Source organism: Phalaenopsis equestris, unplaced genomic scaffold (genome assembly GCF_001263595.1).
Source record: "Phalaenopsis equestris unplaced genomic scaffold, ASM126359v1 Scaffold000540, whole genome shotgun sequence".
In the NCBI taxonomy this organism is placed as follows: Eukaryota; Viridiplantae; Streptophyta; class Magnoliopsida; order Asparagales; family Orchidaceae; genus Phalaenopsis; species Phalaenopsis equestris.
Window position 1 is genome coordinate 1,034,627 of NW_018164980.1, and position 19,768 is coordinate 1,054,394.

A 19,768-nucleotide genomic window follows, 5' to 3' on the forward strand; every position below is an offset into this window, starting at 1 on the left:
CAACTCTAATGATACTAAAGCATATGAATTTTCAATTATTTGGCAATCAAATGAAGGTTGTTTCGGCTAATCTTATGAGAGAACAAATTAAAGAGTTCCCATAGAAAGAATAAATTACTTCAATGTACTAGAATTCTCTTCTTGCAGTTGAGAATCTTACTTGAGTGATGTTATGCTCATAGCCAGCAAGAATCATTCTTGCAGCATTTAAACTTGCAGCACACCTTTGATGAACTTTATCAGAAACTGCAGTTGGAGGGCCGAGCTTTGGGAAGGTCCCGTGAAACGGTTCAGCTCTCTTCACAGCAGATGGATCATCAAGGTCCAAATTTGCTATAAGATCTCCAGCCTGGAGAAGAAATATTTTACTATACTGTCAAAAAAGCTTGCTAAACTGGGCCAAAAATGTTATACTAATCAGCAAAAACAAACTTTACCTGCATGGCCTGGCCTTCAGACAATACAAAATGAATAACCCCAGAAGCAGGCAACAACAACGGCATGCACATTTTCATAACCTCAACCTCGGCATAAGGTGTATCGGCATCGAGATGCGTACCATCTGCAACTAAAAAACGAAGCAGTTTGCATGGTGTCTCTGCCACAAGCTTGGATGGATCATGTTCGTTCTGAAAGAAAAGGGATGAAGTTTTGAATAAATTACCACAGAAGCATAAATAAGCATCATAAGATGAAATGTAGAAAGAAAAAAAAAACAAAAATCGGGAGGGACTATCAGGGCAAATGAGAAAAAAGAAATTCTTAAACAAAAGGTTTTTGATTTAGTACATATATAAAGTATGAAGGTAGCATAACCTCAAACATAAAATATGACAATAAATGCATCTTATTAATGTTCCTACTGCAAAAGTACTTGAACTAAAGTAAAGAAGAATAGCTTGAAACCAACTGAATTCGATATATGAGATTATACTAAAAGGGAAAATTTAGTTGTAGTTTTACACCATTAAATTTATTTCAAGATAAGTGTAATACCGATCTAATTAGTCAACTTTAATATTGCACTCATCCCAGAGCAAATCTAATAGATAGAAAACCCATCAAGACTGCTAGAATAGAACCTAAGGAAATTTTTATTGATGCAAAGAGGGATATAAATACTCATTACCAGATCTACTAGTAAGGAAATAAATAAAAACAGAATTAAGGGAAAAAGAAAAGTAAATAAAAACAAATCAAAGCAATTAATACAAAAATTTGCAAATTAATATTCTAATATTCTAATACTCCCACTCAAGTTGAAGCATAGATGTCAGTCATGTTCGACTTGGATTTCAAATCATCAAATAGTGGCTGAGGAAGGTTCTTTGTGAAAATATCTACCATTTGGCCACTAGATGACACAAACGAAACACAAATTTCTCTAGACTCGAGTTTTTCTTTAATGAAGTGACGGTCAATCACAACATGCTTGGTGCGATTATGTTGGACTGGTTTGTGAGCAATGTTAATGACAACCTTATTATTACAGAACAACTGTAGGAGAGCGGATACTGCTATACATAGTTCGAGGAGCATGATGTGTAACCAGAGAGCTTCACAAATTCTCAGGGACATGGATAAAAATTCAGCTTCGACACTGCTCTGAGAACTACAAATTGTTTCTTGCTTTTAAACGTGATCAGGTTTGCTCACACAAATGAGCAAAAACCTGAGGTAGATCGCCGATCATGGACAGACCAAACCCAATCTGCATCTGTGTAAATGCTATAGAACGAGAGTTATGGTGGAAAAAAAAAAACAAACCCGATTCTGGTGTGTCTTTTAAATAGTGGAGAATTCGGTAGACGACTTGAAGGTGGTGCTCATATGGATCAAGCATAAATTGACTGACTATCCCAGCTGTCTGGCATATGTTGGGGTGTGTACGAGCAAGGTAGATGAATATCCCCACAAAGAGCTGGCAGTGGGTCTTGTTTACAAGAACTACATTGGGAACATCAAGCTTTTCATTGGGATCCATCGAGACAATCACTAGTTTGCATAGGAGAAGAATGTTCTCTGTCAAAAGATTAATCACATATTTTCACTGAGACAGACAAATAACCTGAGATGACCGAACAACTTTCATGCCTAAGAAGTACCGAAGAGATCCGAAGTCCTTAATTTCAAAGAAAACAACAAGAATGCCTTTCAGAGACTCCAATACTGGTAGATCATTATCTAGAGAACAATGTCATTAACATAAAAAATAACGACAGTTACCTGGCCGCTGGAGGGATGTCAGAAGAGTGGGGTTTGAATGAGTCGGAGTGAATCTATGGCCTATTACCACCTTTCTGAATTTCCCGATCAATGTCCGTGGTGAGTGCTTCAATCCATAGAGGGATTTTTGCAGTCTACATAATTGCCCCTGGGAGGCAGTGGAGTCAAAGCCTGGAGAAAGAGTCATGTATACAATCTTTGTAAGATCGTCATTAAGGAACGCATTGTTGACATCAAGTTGGGAATAAGGCCAATCTAGATTCACTACTAGGGATAAGAGGACACATATGGTATTTAGATTAGCAACTGAAGCAAATAAGTCCTCATAGTCAACTTCATAGGTGCGTGAGTACCCTTTGGCGACCAAACATGTCTTGTCGCGTTCTAAGAATCCATCAGATTTAAACTTGATGTTAAAAATCTATCGACATTGATGCGCCCCTAGTGTGTGTTGTTTTTCTGCGTGTTTTAAGTTAATTTAAACCTCTGATAATAGTGTCAAAAACTTGACATGTCTAGAAATTACGAAGTAATTTAGCTTTAAGAATATGACAAAAAACTTGACCCAATTTATATTAAGTAGTTAATGTGCAAAATCAAAATGTTATAAGATATATAAAATAGTTCATACACGAGTGTTTCTAGGCAAGTGCACGTATCGCTTCAAGTAATATAGTATTTTCTTTAAAAACCCAACATCGATCCCACAGAGAAGCACAGTAAGAAATTCATTAGGCTAATTCTAGTCTACTACAATCAAGTTTTAGTTTGGAAGATGAAAATTCTTATGATAATAACATAAATCACAATATTCAAACTATAAAAATTAAAGTAAGGACAAGTTAAAATGGGTTTAATGAATGCTAACAAAAATGTAACTAAAATAACTATGTTTACTAAACTAATTTCTAAACTTCAAAGTTAAATTTACTAAGACTAAACAAAATTTTGTGACGAAGTGTTCAAATTTAAGAAAGCATTATTCCCCTTTACAATGAGTTTATGGTTAGTGAAGTAATTAAAATCATTTATAATTATATAAAAATGTATTGTGTCAAATAAGAACAATCATATTTTTTCCCTCTGTCAAGTGCATAAAAAACATTGACTAATCAAGAATTTGAATCTTAATTCTGTGGTAAGGTTGGGAGGATACCCGCTATCACTCCAAAGCTCTCACTTCTCCCTCGTTTGGGGGTTAACAATCTCGCATTAGTTTTCAATCAACTGAACCAAATTGGGGATTTTAATCTGTCACCGATTGGGATTTTAATCTGTCACCTTAAAATCTTTAATTCTGCATCCAACAAAGTTTATTTCCCTATTTATCTACATTCAACCCCATTGATAACATCTTCACCCATGGAATTGAATGTGACTCTCACCATGTTGTAGAAAACATAGCCCTTTCGGATCTTATGTTTCTCAATAAATTTTAATATTTTAATTGGTCAAATCGAAAAAATAAATAAAGAACAGAGTTTGAATCATCACAAATTGTTGACATTTAAAACCGTATAAAACAAAATCAATTCTTCACAAAACCAAATCTCATTGTAGGGAGAAAGATAAAGAAGAGTACTCAGAATTCATGAGATGGATACGACAAAACACGGATTTCATATATAAAAATAAGTTTACAAAACAATGAAAAAAAATAACACAACTTATCTCACACTCATTCCCAAGCAAATCCCTAGAAGTTCCTTTTAAGCTCTTTTCCTCTTTACAATCACACTCAATTCTTTTCTAAAAATGTAATGAAGAAGAAATCTCTCACATTCCTTCTCCTCTTACAACTCTAGAAGAAAATCATCTCTTATCCAAAGCCTTCCTCTCACTCTCACGCCTCAATTGCCTCTTGCGACCCACCCTTCACGCCTCACTCATGCCCTAGACCTCCCTCTCTTTTATTAGAGGATGCCTCCCTCCAAAAAGAATTCAAAATTCACTGAATTCAAAATTCACAAAAAGAATTCAAAATTCACTCCAAAATTCTATCCAAAAGTCAACCCTTTTAAATTCCAAAAGGTATGTCTATTGACCTAAGAGACATTCATAAAAGAACCTTCCAAAGTGACTAGATGCATTGAATCACTCCATGGGGGGTTTAGAACAAGTTTTAAAATTCACGCAAAGTTCGTCCTGAACCGCCTTAATTCATAAAAAGCTGTCTTTGGCGCTTCAGGCGCCAAGTTGCTTAAGACAGCGTTGTTCTGAGTTTTGGCACCTCAAACGCCAACTCTCTGTAAAATGGCGCTTCAGGCGCCAATTCTGACGCTTCACGCGTCAGCTCTCTGTAAAGTGACACTTCAGGTGCCAGAATCACAAAATTCGCTGTTTTGGCTTCAAATTTCATCATTTTTGTTATTTTTGCTCCAAAAGACCCTAAAATTGATATACCAAGAACAGAAAAATACGTTTTTTTAAAGTGCAATATCACAAAAAATAAGCATTAAATGTATACTTAAAACAACACATTATTTTGATGTATTAGACATCCCACTGCTTTCTTGCCCAAAAGAAGATCAACAATGTCCCAAGTATGGTTCCGCTTAAGGTCATTCATCTCCTCCATGATGGTAGCTTTCCAGACTGGGTTTTCTAAAACAGTCTCAATAGTAGATGGAAGTTGATGATTGATCAGAGCAGTAGCAAATGCTTTGTAAGTTAGCGATGATCTCGAAGAGAGACATAGTTTGTCATGGGTTAGAAAGAGTTTGTCTGATTGTGTACCTTACTAGAGGAACTGACTTCCTCATTTGGAGGAGCAATGCTAGGGATGTCGTCTAGTGGGGATTCAGGGGCTAGTAAGAGGTTAGCGAGCTTCAGAGTAGGTGCATCATAACAAGTGTGTCGAGTGTAGACACGGATATCAGGAGGATGTTCTAGTGGGGCCAAAGGGACAGAAGACTCCTTGGTGGTAAAAGAAGTGGGTGGAACCAAAGGAACATAGGGTTCCTCGATGGTAGGTGATACGGGGGGAACATCCACAGGGGTAGAGTAAAGAACACTGTCCAAGAGCTCTAACTCCCCCTCACTGGAGGTCAAGTTAGAAAATTGGGGAACACTTTCAAAAAAGGAGAGCACTCATATAGTCCTTATTAGTGGTAGAGTCAAGGCACCGATCCCCTTTTGAGTGGCAGAGTATTCAGGAAAAATACATTATATGGACCTAAGATTAAGTTTACTCAAAGTTAAAGCTGTTTCCGGACAAAAGTTGTGCATCCAAAAATTTTGTGATCTAAAGTAGAGAAGACCCCATTGTTAGAAATGCACGATCTCAAGATGACTAAAGTGGCACGAAAGTTGTGAATTTTTTAAGAAACTCTATTTATAAGATAAATGACGGTAAGAATGTCATCATTCCTGAAACGTTTTGGAATATTAGAGTAAAACATAATAAAGCAAGTAACGTCGAGGAGATATCAGTTTTTCCTCACAGTTATACCATTTTGTTGAGAAGTGTCGGTACACAAGCTATGATGAAGAACGCCCTTACTTACCGAGAATTCTCCTGATATAGAGTTAAAAAATTTATGACCATAGTCATTCCGAAGAACTTAATAGAGTTTTGAATTGATCAAAATGAAGTTTTGGAAATTTCTAAAAGTGACAACAACTTCAGATTTATCTTTTAAAATATAGACCCACGTCATCCGAGTATGGTCATCAATCAAATTAAGAAAACACTGTTTATTTGTGTAGCTAAGAGTGCAAGAGGGTCTTCATAAGTCACTTTGGATAAGAGAAAGAAGCGAAAAGAGTAATTGTAGAGTGGATAAGAAACATGATGTTTAGCTAACTGACAGGTTTCACATTTGAAATTATAAGAATTTTTATTATTAAACATTAACAGATACAATTGTTTTAGATATTAAGAACTAGGGTGACTCAAACAACAGTGTAACAACATAATAAGACATTCAGTGAACTGAGATAAACTGCAACTACTAGACGGTGTGTTCTCGTTCTCCGTGTTTTTCTCTTGGAAGAAGTAGAACCCGCCTGCACACTCAGCAGGGTCAATCATCCTTCCCAAAAAACGATCCTAAAAGAAACAAACATCAGAGGAAAACTGAGCAACACAATCAATATCACATGTCAACTTGCTGATAGATAAATGGTTACACTTTCGTAGAGGTACATGTAACACATATTTCAGAGTTAGACTTATTGTCAAAACAACAAACCATTTACCAACAATATAACTTTGGGACCCGTCAGTAATTTTAGCAGTGTCTTTTCCTGAGCAAGGATAGTATGTATAGAAGGGTTAAAAGCTTGTGGTTTGTGACACTTGAATCAATGATACATGAACTAGAATGAGCAAAAAAAATGAGTGTCATATAATTGGTACCTTGACGACCGCGGGAGGTTGACAGGCCGGAAGAGAGCAGACTGGATCCAAGCAGTGTGATTAAGTGCTCCATTTAATTTTTAAGAGAATTGGACGATTTTGAATTTTTCTGGGTAGAGGCCAGTTGTATTGTTTTGGACTCAGAAGTTGTAGCGATACCCTTGGCAGTGCAAGATTTGGCCGAAGGTTTGGATGTAGGTTTCTCGTGGAGCTTCCAACATTTAACATGAGTGTGGTTGGGTTTGTGACAATAGTCACAGGTGGGGTGATCAACTCGGGGTTGAGCACTATTAGAAACCAAATCAGATACTTCGACAGACAAAGTGGACGCACCAAACATGACAAGTATCTGCTTCTCTTCGTAATGAATCTCATTGAAAGCAACAAGAGTAGAAGAAAGAGGATTCGGCCAAGGATACAACCCCATAATTTGTTAAGATCTTTGTTGAGGCTTGTCAAAAATTGGAACGTGTGGTCCTTAACAATATTCTAGAAAAGAGATATGTCAGTCAGAGATTCCCAGGTGTAGTCACAATACAAGTCGCATTTATCCATAATGCAACAAGATCATTGTAGTACTCGAGCATAATCCTTGATCTTTGTTTTGCCTTAGAGTTGGCTGGAATTTTCAACATCTAAGAAGTTATCACAGACAGACACTAGCGGAAGGGAGGAACATATGTGATCGGCCAATAAAAGTCTTCATCGAGTTAATCAGCCATGACATGACCACGGAATTCTACACTTCCAAAGCTCCATATGTTGGGTCAGTCTTTGGAGGTTCACGAATAACACCAACGAGAATGTCGAATTTCCGACGCTCTTTGATGAATAAAGACAAAGATTGAGACCATTGCAGAAAGTTAATGATATTTAGTTTATAGGTTATAATCAAGAAGTTCATGTTGTTTTCTTGTCCTCCAGTCTGCAGAGGAACGGAGGTTGAAAATCCTCTGGTGGAATCAAGAACATCTTCTGATGATGGCTCGGTGTTGGAGGAGTCCATCATGACTCTGACTGAGGCACGTGAGATGTTATGTTATCGAGACATCTCTAATTTCTTGAAAGAATATTGGCTCTGGAAGGGTTCCCACTAGACCTGGTCGGCTGGAAGAAGATTTCAGGAGGGGCTCCGACAAACCTAGAGGGAGGCCGGTCAGTTAGGCAATGTTCCTGATGGCTGGAAGGTGCCCTTGGTGATCAAAACAGAGGTTCTGGATGGCGGATCCTGAAGAAGACAAGTGAACTTGGTGGCTACAACATCATGCTAAAGCAGACGACTTGAAGCTAACAAGAACCTAAAGCAGAGGAGTTTGACAGATCCTTAGTGCTAAAGAAGTAATCTTGGCGGTTGCGGCATCCTACTGAAGCTGAGGGCCTGAAGCAGACGAGAACCTAGTAGACTGGAACCTAGATGTGATAAGCTAGCCAGCTCGATTAGAAAAGAGAATATATGTCTGGCTACAAGGAGAGCAAAAATTTTGGCGATTGAAATCAGGCCTAGCAGAGAGCACGACAACTAGGTCAAGGCCTTGTCTTTGATACCATATTATAATAGAACCCAAGGCGGTTTTTATTGATGCAGAGGGGTATAAATACCCATTACAGGATCTACTAGCAAGAAAATAAATAAAAATAAAATAAAGAGAAAAAAGAAAGTAAATCAAAGTAATTAATTCAGATATTTGCATATTATTATTCTAATATTCTACTAAAGATTAAAACTGAGTCAGCACAACTGACCATTTTTTTCATACTTGCAAGCACGGTGATGCCGTATAGATATTATTGTAGTTGCCCGTGAAAATTAACACCAAAAAACATTAGGCATTTCTTATGACTAAAAACTCCAATTCAAATTCTCCAAAACTAGTAAAAATTAAAAAAAAAAATTTAAAATCAAACTGCATAAGAATATAAATAAATATGAACCATGTAATTTATAAAAAAAAAATCCATGACCTAATAGTTTTCTCATACCACTCACTTATGCAATAATCTTAAACATGAATTTTACTTTGTGAATCCCATGAACCACAAAATGATAACGGGATAGATGATATCATAAATGTTAGAAAACATAAAAGGCTGCATCTTTGTTGGATTAAATTTGGCACTAGCACAAATATATTTAGATAAAGGCAACATAATAGAAAATTAAAGAAAAATAATAAAGAAGAATATACGCAATATTTATTACATTAATAATACCATTAATTCCCGCATAAATATTAACCAATCGTGATAACATGGATAAGGTAATATTGTTAAGTACAAAAACTATAATAATCCTAGCATTCCCCCATAAACTAATGATAAAGTAGTAAAAAGCATCGAGAGTTTGTTAAACAAAAAAGTATAATTAAGAAAAAAAGATGGCAAAGCCCTCCCAGGTGAGAGATGATAACAATGAGAGGAACAAAGCAAAAGCACAAACTCAAGAGAAACCGATAGCAATTCTCCCCTTAGTGATAGAGATGAGCAGAACTAAAGTGAAAGCAACAAAACAAAGAAGACTGGAGAGAAACAGAGAGCAAATTTCTAATTGGCAAGAGATAATAACAACAAGAAGAATCAAGCGAAAGCAACCAAGTCAAACAGAACTGAGAGAAAAAGGGGGCAAATACCAGCTTGTTGAAAGATGATAGTGATAGCAAAATCAAGCTGAAGCGACAGAACCAAACAAAATAACCATGAATGGAAACAAAAAATTAGCATTAAAAAAAAATTCTTGCAAACAACAATAGAATGATTTCTGGGTAGAAAATAAGCTAGAAGGGGAGGCTCTAATGCCATGTTAGAAAATAAAAAAAGGCTATATCTTTCCTCAATTAAATTTGCTACTTGTACCAAAATGATTGTATAAACTCAAGAGAATTGAGCAATAATAGAAATACAATCAAGGAGAATATCCACAATAATAAATATATATTACAATGATAAATATCATAATTTATTATAGTAACTACTAATAATAAGTGATAATATTGATATGGGAACGTTTCTAGCATAATAATTCTAATAATTCTTGGAAGATTTACATACAAACCACTCAATTCTTATGTATTTACGTATCTAACACCTAAACCACAATTTTTACATATAGGCCGCCTCACCTATGCATGAAAAGGTGTTTTTCACTTTTTAAAAGTTAAAATATTGGTGTTTTTTATGTGATACGAATGATATGGAGGGTATAAATGTAAAGATTAAAATTTAGGTTTTACATATGTAAATATATAAGAATTGAGTGGTGTGTAAGTAAATGCCCCATAATTCTAATAACAAGCACCTAAGATATAAAGTGAAGTATTAATCAATCAAATGATACAACTTGACATTAATAACTGAATTGTTTACAGCCTAGAAAGCAATAAAATATATTTGTGCAATATAGACAGGCATTAAAAACCCAGATCAAGCTTTATGAATACTTTTGCAAAAGACACACAATTGAAAAGTAAAACTCGAAGAAACTAAACTAAAAAAAACTTCTAATTTTTTATCATCAAAATATAATATCAGCAAAAACATGATAAACAAGACAATTTCAAGTTTGCTGAAACAGCAGGCAGTTCAACAATATTAATACAGAATTATGAGTTGAAACTTGTAAAAATTTCTATCAGGCTGTAAATACGAGAAAGATTCATGAGAAACCTCTAAATTCCATCCAGAATTTCACCTATGACAAATTAAGCATTGCACAACGTAGGGAAACTTAAAAAAAAATAAGAGAGTCAATAGAGAAATTGAAACGGAAGAAAAGATATAAAACAGTAGCAAGAAAAGGAACCTCCATGCATGTAAATGGAGAAAACCTCTCCCAGAATTCTTCTAGTTTTTAAACTTGATAAATGATCTTGGAATGATGAAGATAATTCACATTCCCAATAAGAATTATATCCAAGGCAAACAATATCTTAAATGTTATAGATAAAAGAAATAACAAACTATGAACAAACTGCCAGCGCACCTAAAGACATACAAAAATAACATAAGTAACAAAATCTAAAAGACATTAAATAGCTCCAATATTCATGATAAATAAAAACTCAAAAAATATGCCCACATCACACTTTCGCTAAGTTAATTGAATATAAAACCACCTAGAATTTATTAATCATTACCAAGATATTTTTATCTATTTTCCCACCTTGAACTATTTCAACAAGAACAGGCGAGTTTTCTGATCTAAATTAACAATTACCTCCACAGGCCAATTTGTAGACCAAATGCTTATTTTGACTTCGTGGCACTAACGACGTTGCAAAGAACGAATTGTGTGTGTTAAATGGTCTATTATCACCAATAAACACCATGATACTGATAAGCAATGCCCAACCGAAAATATAAAGAAAGTTCAGTTATGATCTATCTTGCAGAAACGATCTGAGCCCGTAAAAATTCATGATGAATTATTGATGTAGAAAAGAAATCATGTATACCTGTAATAAACAAGTTCTTCCATCAATAAGAAGGCGAGTACCAGCCGCTTCTTCTTCAGCATAGATCACATGACTATTTCCGTCCAACTGTAATACAGATGAACCAGAAAGTAAGTTAAATAATCTTACCAAGCCTTCTTTAGTTGATAGGTGCGAAGACTTCTTCATGAATGACTTGAGAATACAATGTCAGTCAAACTCGAAAAAAATAACCATTAAACTATGAAGTTCAACACAGCTTCAGGACCCACAAATAAATTATCAATTATCACGGGAATAGGTTTGATGTGATTTAAGATGGAAAGGTGCACGTCAAAGATATACTAATGTTAGTAAGAATACATATGATGGAGCACTGACTTGTATATTTAGTTGTCGAGTGACTAAATAGTTTCAAATTACTATTGTTTTACATCAGGAATCAAAAATGAATTTATATTTTTTTCTGTTGGTTATGGCGATGCTTATAAATGATATTAAGAGAGAAGTATCTTATTCTATGCTTTTTGTAGATAATATTGAAATTTATTGAAATAAGCAAGAAAATAGAAAGGTGGAGGAAATGTTTAGAAGATGGAGACTTTGGAATTAATAGAAAAAAATTAAATATGATTTATAATTTAATAGGATAAAATGATAAAATTGTTATTCAATGATAAAGTGAAATAAAGGTAAATTACGTTAAATTATTTTAATTATTGTATAGAAAAATGGAGACATAAATTAGAATATAACTTCTTCTAGAGTAAAAATTGCATGGCAACAATGAAGAAATGACTCGAGAGTTCTTTTATGGTAAAAGGGTAGCATGTAGACCAAAAGGAAAATTTTATAAAGTTGCAATTGGGTAGGCAATTTTATATAGAGCATAAAATATAAACTGAGTGTTGTGAAAATAAGAAGGCATGTCCAAACTAGGAAGGATAGATTAAAAAATAATTATATTAGAATAAAACTTCTGAGTGACATCTCAATTGAGTGTTGTGGAAATGAGAATGCATGGAAAAACTAAGAATGACTGATTAAAAACTAAATATATTGGGAGAAAGATTTGAGAGATAACAAAACAAAAGAAAAACCTAAGTGGTTTGGGCGTGTGCATCGAGCATTAGAAAACATGCCCGTTAGACTGACTCTTAAAATTCATGTCATAGGACTTTGAAGGAAAAGAGATAGACTTGAAAGTAGGATTTGTTCAAAAGAAGTTCTGGAATAGCTAACACTAAATTGGAACAAACAAATAATGAAAATTCATAGCACCAACCCCAAATAGTTAAGATAAGGCCAATGATGACAATGAAATAGTATATGACTTAAATTATAAGCTTAAAATCCGAGGACCATGCAAAAATCTGAGCATAGAAGGTAACAAAACAAAAGATAAAGCGAAGTGGTTTGGGTATGTGCTTCTAACATCAGAAAGTATGCCCATTAGACTAACTTTTAAAACTCATGTCAAAGGAATTGGAAGGAAAAGAGGTGGACTTAAAAGAAGGATTTGTTCCAAATGATTTCTGGAGTAGCAAACACTAAATTGTTACAAACAAAAAAAGAGAATTCATAGCACCAACCCAAAATAGTTAGGATAATGCCGATGATGACAATGAAATCTTATATTACTAAAAAAATAAGCTTTAGATCCGAGGAACACACAAAAATCTAAGTATAGAAGTTGAAAGGAAAAAAGATGCACCAAGTCTCGAATATCTTGATAATTTCACCAAACAAAGATGAGAGGAAGCTATTGCTTGCTTGCCTGCATCAGAAGTCCCCCATCACGCAAAGTATGGATTTCTGCTTCTACCTCTGATCCATTCATCCTTAACCTGTAGCTTCCAGGTCCACCTCTCACCATTTCAATCTATCGATGGAAACCAACAAAAAGATGAAACAAATAAATACTCCTCGAAAACATTACGGTTCTCTAAAAAAAGAATACAAAAAGTTACCGTATATTTACTTCCTTCAATGTTCAAAGAAACAGTGGAGTTGACAAGTGATATGTGCTACATATTAAATGAGAATCTAATAGTCAGCAGAAGATAATGAGAAATTGCCAGTTTCAAGAACAAATAAAACTCCTAATTTCATTACCTTGGGTGGTATCTGCCCCTTGACAAGATAGCCAACATAATCAGAGATAATAGCAGCACTGCTTGCTGATGCTTTCTGCAGATTAAATATCAGATAAACACATTCCCCAGTTAAATAAACGAAAACAAAATAACAATATAGTGACATAGAATAATATTTTAGTGTTATATTTACATAAAGAGCTCCTCCAACGACCGAAAGGTACCAAGGAGGCCTTTCGGCTCTAACACGCATTGCAATTCTGCTGTCAAGCCAACCAGTGTGTATTTTATTGTCTCTGTACTCCGTAGCCTGAAAAGTAAATTAATGGGTGCTGCAGTAGTCTGCAAATAAGGATTAATAAAGTATTGCGGGATAAATAACTTACATTAAGAAGATCAATTGTGTAGTCAACATTTGTGTGAATTTCTCCTCTAATTTGAATTTCCTTTAGTCCAAGAACCATATTAGCTATTGCTAGGGCTCTAGACTCTCCAAATGCAAAAACATGTCCTATCATAAGAGTAAAGTTTTAGAACATGAATATCATAAACACGTAATGATAAATAACAACCATAAAATATGAAAGACGTACCAAATTGAGAATCAGAAAATTCATGAATGCCACCACCAGACTGCATAAAAATTAAATTTCTTTGATCAATAGCTAAATGATCTGACTATTTAATAAAAAAAAGTAATTATTATTAACTTTTCATGGCTCCAGTCTTGATAAAGATATTAATTTTCAAAAAAATTAGGGCTATTTTACATATTCCTACTTTTATGGTCAATGCATAAGCCCGACCTTACAAACAACGAAAAAGAATGTTCAATTTTCCAACTTGTTTACAGCTGATAATACAATAAAGCACCACGTATAATGGCTTGATTATGAAACAAAAAATTTGCTGTATATTTTCAATCAACATTTCATGTCACTCTAAATTCTACCAACTAAAGCAAAAGATGCTCGTCTGCATTAGCTAATTATCAAACATATTCCGGACATAGTTCATTAAGTACAATGAAGTAATGATTGTAGGTGAAATTTTAGCTTAGCATCTCTGTTATTTTATGATATATAATTATATATCTAAAAGGGTTATACCTTCACATAAATTACCTTTTTGATATTACTTACATAGTTACTTTTAAAAATAAGAAACACATAAATATTAGTTTGAATTGGAAAAATCTTCCGACAGCAGCTAGGTTCAAATGTTAACACAGCCAAAATTTACTATTTTATTTTTTTACATATTTACTAGCAGGTACCTGATTCTTTAATGAGAACCATATAAAACAGCAAAGATCTTTATTTTTATCTTCAAAGATTACTACTTGAAATATAGGATCATGACCTCTCAGATGACATACCTTAACAGAGAAGTATGCCCAAACATTGGGCTTGCTTTTGAAAATAAGCTCCTGCACTTTTCCACTGGTTGGCTTGAATCCATCATCAGGATCCTCACTGGTTACCCGAACAGCCACACAATGACCTTTTGGCCCGACAGATTCTGCTTTATCAAAATCAAATGGAGTTGCAGCAATCGATGTCTTCTTCCAAGCATCATATCCTCCACTATAATCCATCCCATAGAAACGTCGGATTTCTGAAATTTTATGGTAATGTAAAAAATAGAATTATTGTCACATGCAGGCTCTTAGCTAAATTGAGAAAATTGTTAAAATAATCCCCCAACTCTTTATAGGGGGTCATTTTAGTCCTGGAATCTATAAAAATACCAATTTAGTCTCCGGATTCTTTTAATATGGGCTAAAATAGTCCTTACTGGGAATTATTTCAACCCATATTAGAAGATTTTAATGACAAATTTGGCACTTTTATAGACTACAACAACAGGCCTTACTAATTGGGGTCGACTAAATCAATTTTTTTTTCTCCATTGTGTCCTATTGAGTGCCATATTTTCATTTAATTCTAATATATTAAAATTATTTTTTATACAACATGCGCGAGTCTTTTTATGCCTACCTCTAACTTTCTTTCCATAAGTCAAATCCAAAACATCTACTCTCCCGATAGAATCATCAGATCCTTGACGCTTAATGTGACAAGACTATCTAAGACGACTCTCTAATCTTATCCACCTCTAAAGCTACACCAACCCTTTCACGGATATATTCATTTTGTATTTTGTCTCTAAGTGTAAAGCCACTCATCCATCTAAGCATTCTCATCTCAGCAACACTTAACTAAGTTTTATACTTCTCTTTTATAGACCAACATTCTGCACCATAAAGCATTGCAAGTCAATTTCCTTTAGGTCCAAGCAAAAATTTTCTATCACACAATAGGCCCGATGCATTCCTCCACTTCAACCATCCAACTTGAATTCTACTAATAACATCCCCATCTCTATCACTATCACTTTGAAACAATAGACCTGAGATATCTAAAATGTACACTCCCTTTAATGACTTGATCACCCATTGTTACAACCACGCCACTAGAACTACTACCACCAAACTTACATTCCATGTATTCAATTTTAAATCAGCTTAAATAAAAGCTTTTAAAATCTAAAGCTGGCCTCTATAATCCAAAATTTTCATGAACACTTTCTCTAGTCTTATCCACAAAAAAGATATCATGAGCAAAAAGCATACACTAGATACATCCTCTTGTAAATCACCAGTAAAAAAATGCATAACTAAAGCAAAAAAATATGAGCTTAAGAGTCCTTTTTTTGGGCTTTTGAAACCAGCTTTTGAATAAAACGCCGTTTTACAAGTGTTTGTTTTAGAGCTCAAAATTCTGAGAATCAGATCGACAGTAGAGAGGATCGATGGACTCACCGAAAGCTAAATCAAATCACAGCTTAGAAGGAGATGATTTCAGCATACAGAGCGATATGATCGCTTGACCTGGCGTGCTCTAGTGCATGAATAGAGACTCGAAGCTCCATCTTTCCCCTCCTCCTGCGCCGTCTTCGGGAAAAGTAACAATCAAAGATAGTTAGGAAGGCTCTAACATGAAGGATCGCGTATACCAAGACCCAAAACTCCATCTTCTGCCTCCTCTTGCTCTGTGGGCAAAATACAGTCACGATAGAGCTAGTTGGAAAGGCAGCGAAGCAACGCATAGAGACCTGAAACTCCATCTTCCTCCTCCCTAGCCTTGAGATACATACACCATCAAAGCTTGCTGGGAAAGCGTTGACGAGCTTGTATAGGGCCATGGTTGAAGCCTTGCAATAAGATCGTAGTTCAAGTTCTCTAAGAAAAAGAAGGGATTGTAGTGTAGTGGGGAAGGTTGCGACGGTATCGAGCATGCCTTAATTGTGATCCTAGCCAACAATCAGATCTGAGATTGAGCGTGCCCTAGTGACAGGAAATGATGTTGGCCAAGAAAATAGATGATTCAAAGAAGAATTTGGAGGAAGAAGTGGGGGCAACTTAAATCTGAGATAGAGGAAAGGCTTTTTGCAATTGACAACCGATTTGAGAGCTTGGAGAGGATCCAAAGGAAGCCTATTGATATGTAATCCAAGACCTCGTTGGCGGTTCAGTTTAAAAACCCTGCCCAAAGGTTGACCAGAGATTTATTGGCTAAATCGAAAGAGAAAAAAATCAGACGAGAGGAATATGAGGAGGAAAGCATCCAACATCAAGAACATCCTCTCAGAGCTCTGATGGGAGTGGATTAGAGATTTCTGATGGAGACAGGCATCGGTGGGTCGAAACATGGAGAAGAGATTAAGCAATGAGGAAAGCATCCGCCATCAAGAACCTCCTCCTAGGGCTATGTTTGCAGGGGAAAGCCCTAGTCTGTTTCGGTAAAGGAAGACTAGATATTTGATCCATTCGCGTGAGGAGTTTAAGGATTGTTTGTTGAAATATTTCTAAGTCATTCAGGAAGGAGACCTACACGAGCAATTATATGTATTGACTCGAGAGAGGACTATTATGGCATATGGATATTTGAGCTCTTGTCGAGACGGTTGAAGGGTATTTCTGAAGCAGACTTGGAGGGAATTTCATGAAGGGTTTAAAGCCTGACATAAAGGCAATACTCCAAATATTGAGACCGCGGGATTAAGGGAGATGACAGAGCTAGCCCAGATGGTAGAAGACAAGAACCATATAAAGAAGGAAAGCAAAAGCTGCAAAAAAGGAGCGTTGTACCGAACTGCTCAAAACACTACGATACCAAGAACTCAAATAGTGGTAGTCCAGAGGAAGACTGCACCGGACAAAAATAATGAACCACGGTCGGCAACAAAACTCAAGCGTCTTACAGAGACAAAGATTTAGGAAAAAAGAGGCAAGGGGTTATATTTTCTGGGTAATGAGGAATTTATTCCAGAACACCGTTGTAAGGATCAAAAATTACAAGTTCTCAAAGGATTAAGTTTATTCATGAGATTGAGTCTTGCATCTTCGGTTCAGGCTTTAGGAGAGATTTTCTGTCTCTCAAATTGTAGGAATTGGGAGATCACCAACCTCTTGAATTGTAGGGGTTTATCTGTTGTATTCGTGTGAGTTATTAAATTGCATTGCTTTGATTTGTAGTTCGAGAAATAAAATTTATGTTTGCCCTAATTCCTGTGAAAAAATGTGTCAATTCTACTTCGGATCATATCACAAACTTTTCAATAAATGCATGCTTCATAGTAGACTTGTCTGACATAAATCAAAAATAATTTTGAAAAATATTTGTATCACGTCTTAACCTATGTTCAATTACTCACATAATTTTAATGCATGACACACTAATTTAATTCCTCTATAATTTGCACATTATTGTGCATCCCATTTATTCTTAAAAACAGTGATCGAAATATTTTTTCTCCACTCCTCGGGTATCTTTTTAGTATTTAAAATAACATTAAAAATTTAGTAAGCCAACAAATTCCTGAATCCCCTAAACTTTTCCACACTTCTATTGTGGCCCCATAAAAATAGTCGGAGGATTATTTTGGCACTTCACTCTACTCTAGCTAAATTCAATAAAAATTCATACCTGGAATTTGCCAAAGAGGGATTCCCATCCCAACAGCAACTTGAGCAGCAGGCAGATTTATTTCAGCTATCCATTCAGTGACAGGATGCTCTACCTGAAACGATACTTTTTCAAAATATGATGCAGATATTACATAAATACCAAGATTTTTTTTTCTAAATGCATTGTAGGAAAAATGAAATACCTGTAACCTGGGATTGAGTTCCAGGAAAAAATATTCTCCTGTTTCCATGCTGAAAAGATATTCAACAGTTGCAGCACCGACATAATTCACACACTTGGCAAGCCTCCTTGCTGCCTGTTCCAATTGCTTCACGGTTTCAAGAGGTGCTATAGTGATTGGGCCCTCCTCAATAATCTGGTGGAGTAAAACAGCAATTTTTTTTAGGAAAATCTGTAAATGAGTACAATAACATGCAATTCCTTTCTGGTTTTCAAAATTAGGCTGAGCACTTTGATAAGAAGATTAAACTCAATGAGAAGGATAAAAGGATAAAAAAGGTAATATAATAAATAAGTCAGGATAAACTGTTATTATATCTTGGATCAATAAATAAGAGGAATGCTCAAAATTTAATTAATGGAATAAGCACAACTTGATAATTTTATGGCATAACCAAAAGATATACTGGAATACAATCTAGTGAGAAATTCAGGCTTATAACTGTCAAAAAATAAGTGTCAGAAAGCTTGCCTTTTGATGCCTTCGCTGAACACTACAATCTCTACTATGAAGAGCAGCAACATTGCCATACTGATCACACAGTAACTGAACTTCCAAATGCCGGCTCTAAACAAAGGAACAAACAGGTGAATTCTGTATTGAGAGAAATAATAAAACCACATATTTTATTTATATCAAGCAGAAAACTATTCACACTGATGTCCCAAGGCTGACATAATTAAATAACATAAAAACTTCACCAAGCATACACTGCAAAATTCATTTTCTAAATAAAAGAAGATGAACCCTATTTACAAAGGGAAAAAATAGATGCAAGTTCATCTCCCTGGCCTCAATTAGTGAGCCACGAATGAAAAACCAAGAATTCCAAGTTGCATTATCTCACCTGAGATGCCACCTTCATTATGAATATAGGAGAGCCTGGAACTTCACCCTGCACTTGCTTGAATAGAGCCCTAACTTCTTCATCATTATGAACCTAAAATGAATAAATTTGCTTTATACCAAATCTTACAGCAAAACAAGAAACAATAAAAAAAAACAGAAAGATCAACACTGCTCTTCATATTTCAAACTAAAAAACTGAGGCAGCTTTTTCTAGCTTAGTGCCCCTATATAACCCCAGATAAAAGTTTATCAAATTAATTATATTAATGGTTAAAACATAAAATGTTAGTCATAATTCATTTATGGACAGGAGCAAACCTTTCTAATTCCTTTTCCACCACCACCCCAAGAAGCTTTAATCATGGCTGGGTAACCCACTTCCTGGCAACTAGCCAATGCTTCCTCTGTAGTATAAACACAAGCTTGACGATAAATATCATCCGGAATAGAGTCCAAACAACTTTCGGCTGAAATCTTTACCTGGAAAACAAGTTTAAGCACATGATTAAGAATAAAAACTCTGATGGGAAAATATGATTCAGTTCATTAAAGAAGAGGCATAATATAATGCTTGAGGGACAGACATTTGAACCGCT

General features: G+C 35.2%; 1 protein-coding gene across 1 annotated transcript in view; it reads right to left on the reverse strand.

Annotated features, from left to right (window-relative positions):
• The window catches only part of LOC110028914 (acetyl-CoA carboxylase 1-like), a 29,948-nt gene that overhangs the window by 7,950 nt on the left and 2,230 nt on the right, over positions 1-19,768 (reverse strand). Inside the window, exons 4-18 of the mRNA XM_020730969.1 lie at positions 19,491-19,652; positions 19,171-19,263; positions 18,795-18,890; positions 18,285-18,458; positions 18,101-18,194; positions 14,488-14,726; positions 13,703-13,742; positions 13,496-13,620; positions 13,303-13,419; positions 13,129-13,203; positions 12,984-13,040; positions 12,791-12,895; positions 11,035-11,121; positions 438-629; positions 161-349 (exon numbers count right to left, since the gene is read on the reverse strand). Of these exons, the coding sequence (XP_020586628.1) occupies positions 161-349; positions 438-629; positions 11,035-11,121; positions 12,791-12,895; positions 12,984-13,040; positions 13,129-13,203; positions 13,303-13,419; positions 13,496-13,620; positions 13,703-13,742; positions 14,488-14,726; positions 18,101-18,194; positions 18,285-18,458; positions 18,795-18,890; positions 19,171-19,263; positions 19,491-19,652 (1,845 nt within the window). The remainder of the gene's footprint in view (positions 1-160; positions 350-437; positions 630-11,034; positions 11,122-12,790; positions 12,896-12,983; positions 13,041-13,128; positions 13,204-13,302; positions 13,420-13,495; positions 13,621-13,702; positions 13,743-14,487; positions 14,727-18,100; positions 18,195-18,284; positions 18,459-18,794; positions 18,891-19,170; positions 19,264-19,490; positions 19,653-19,768) is intronic.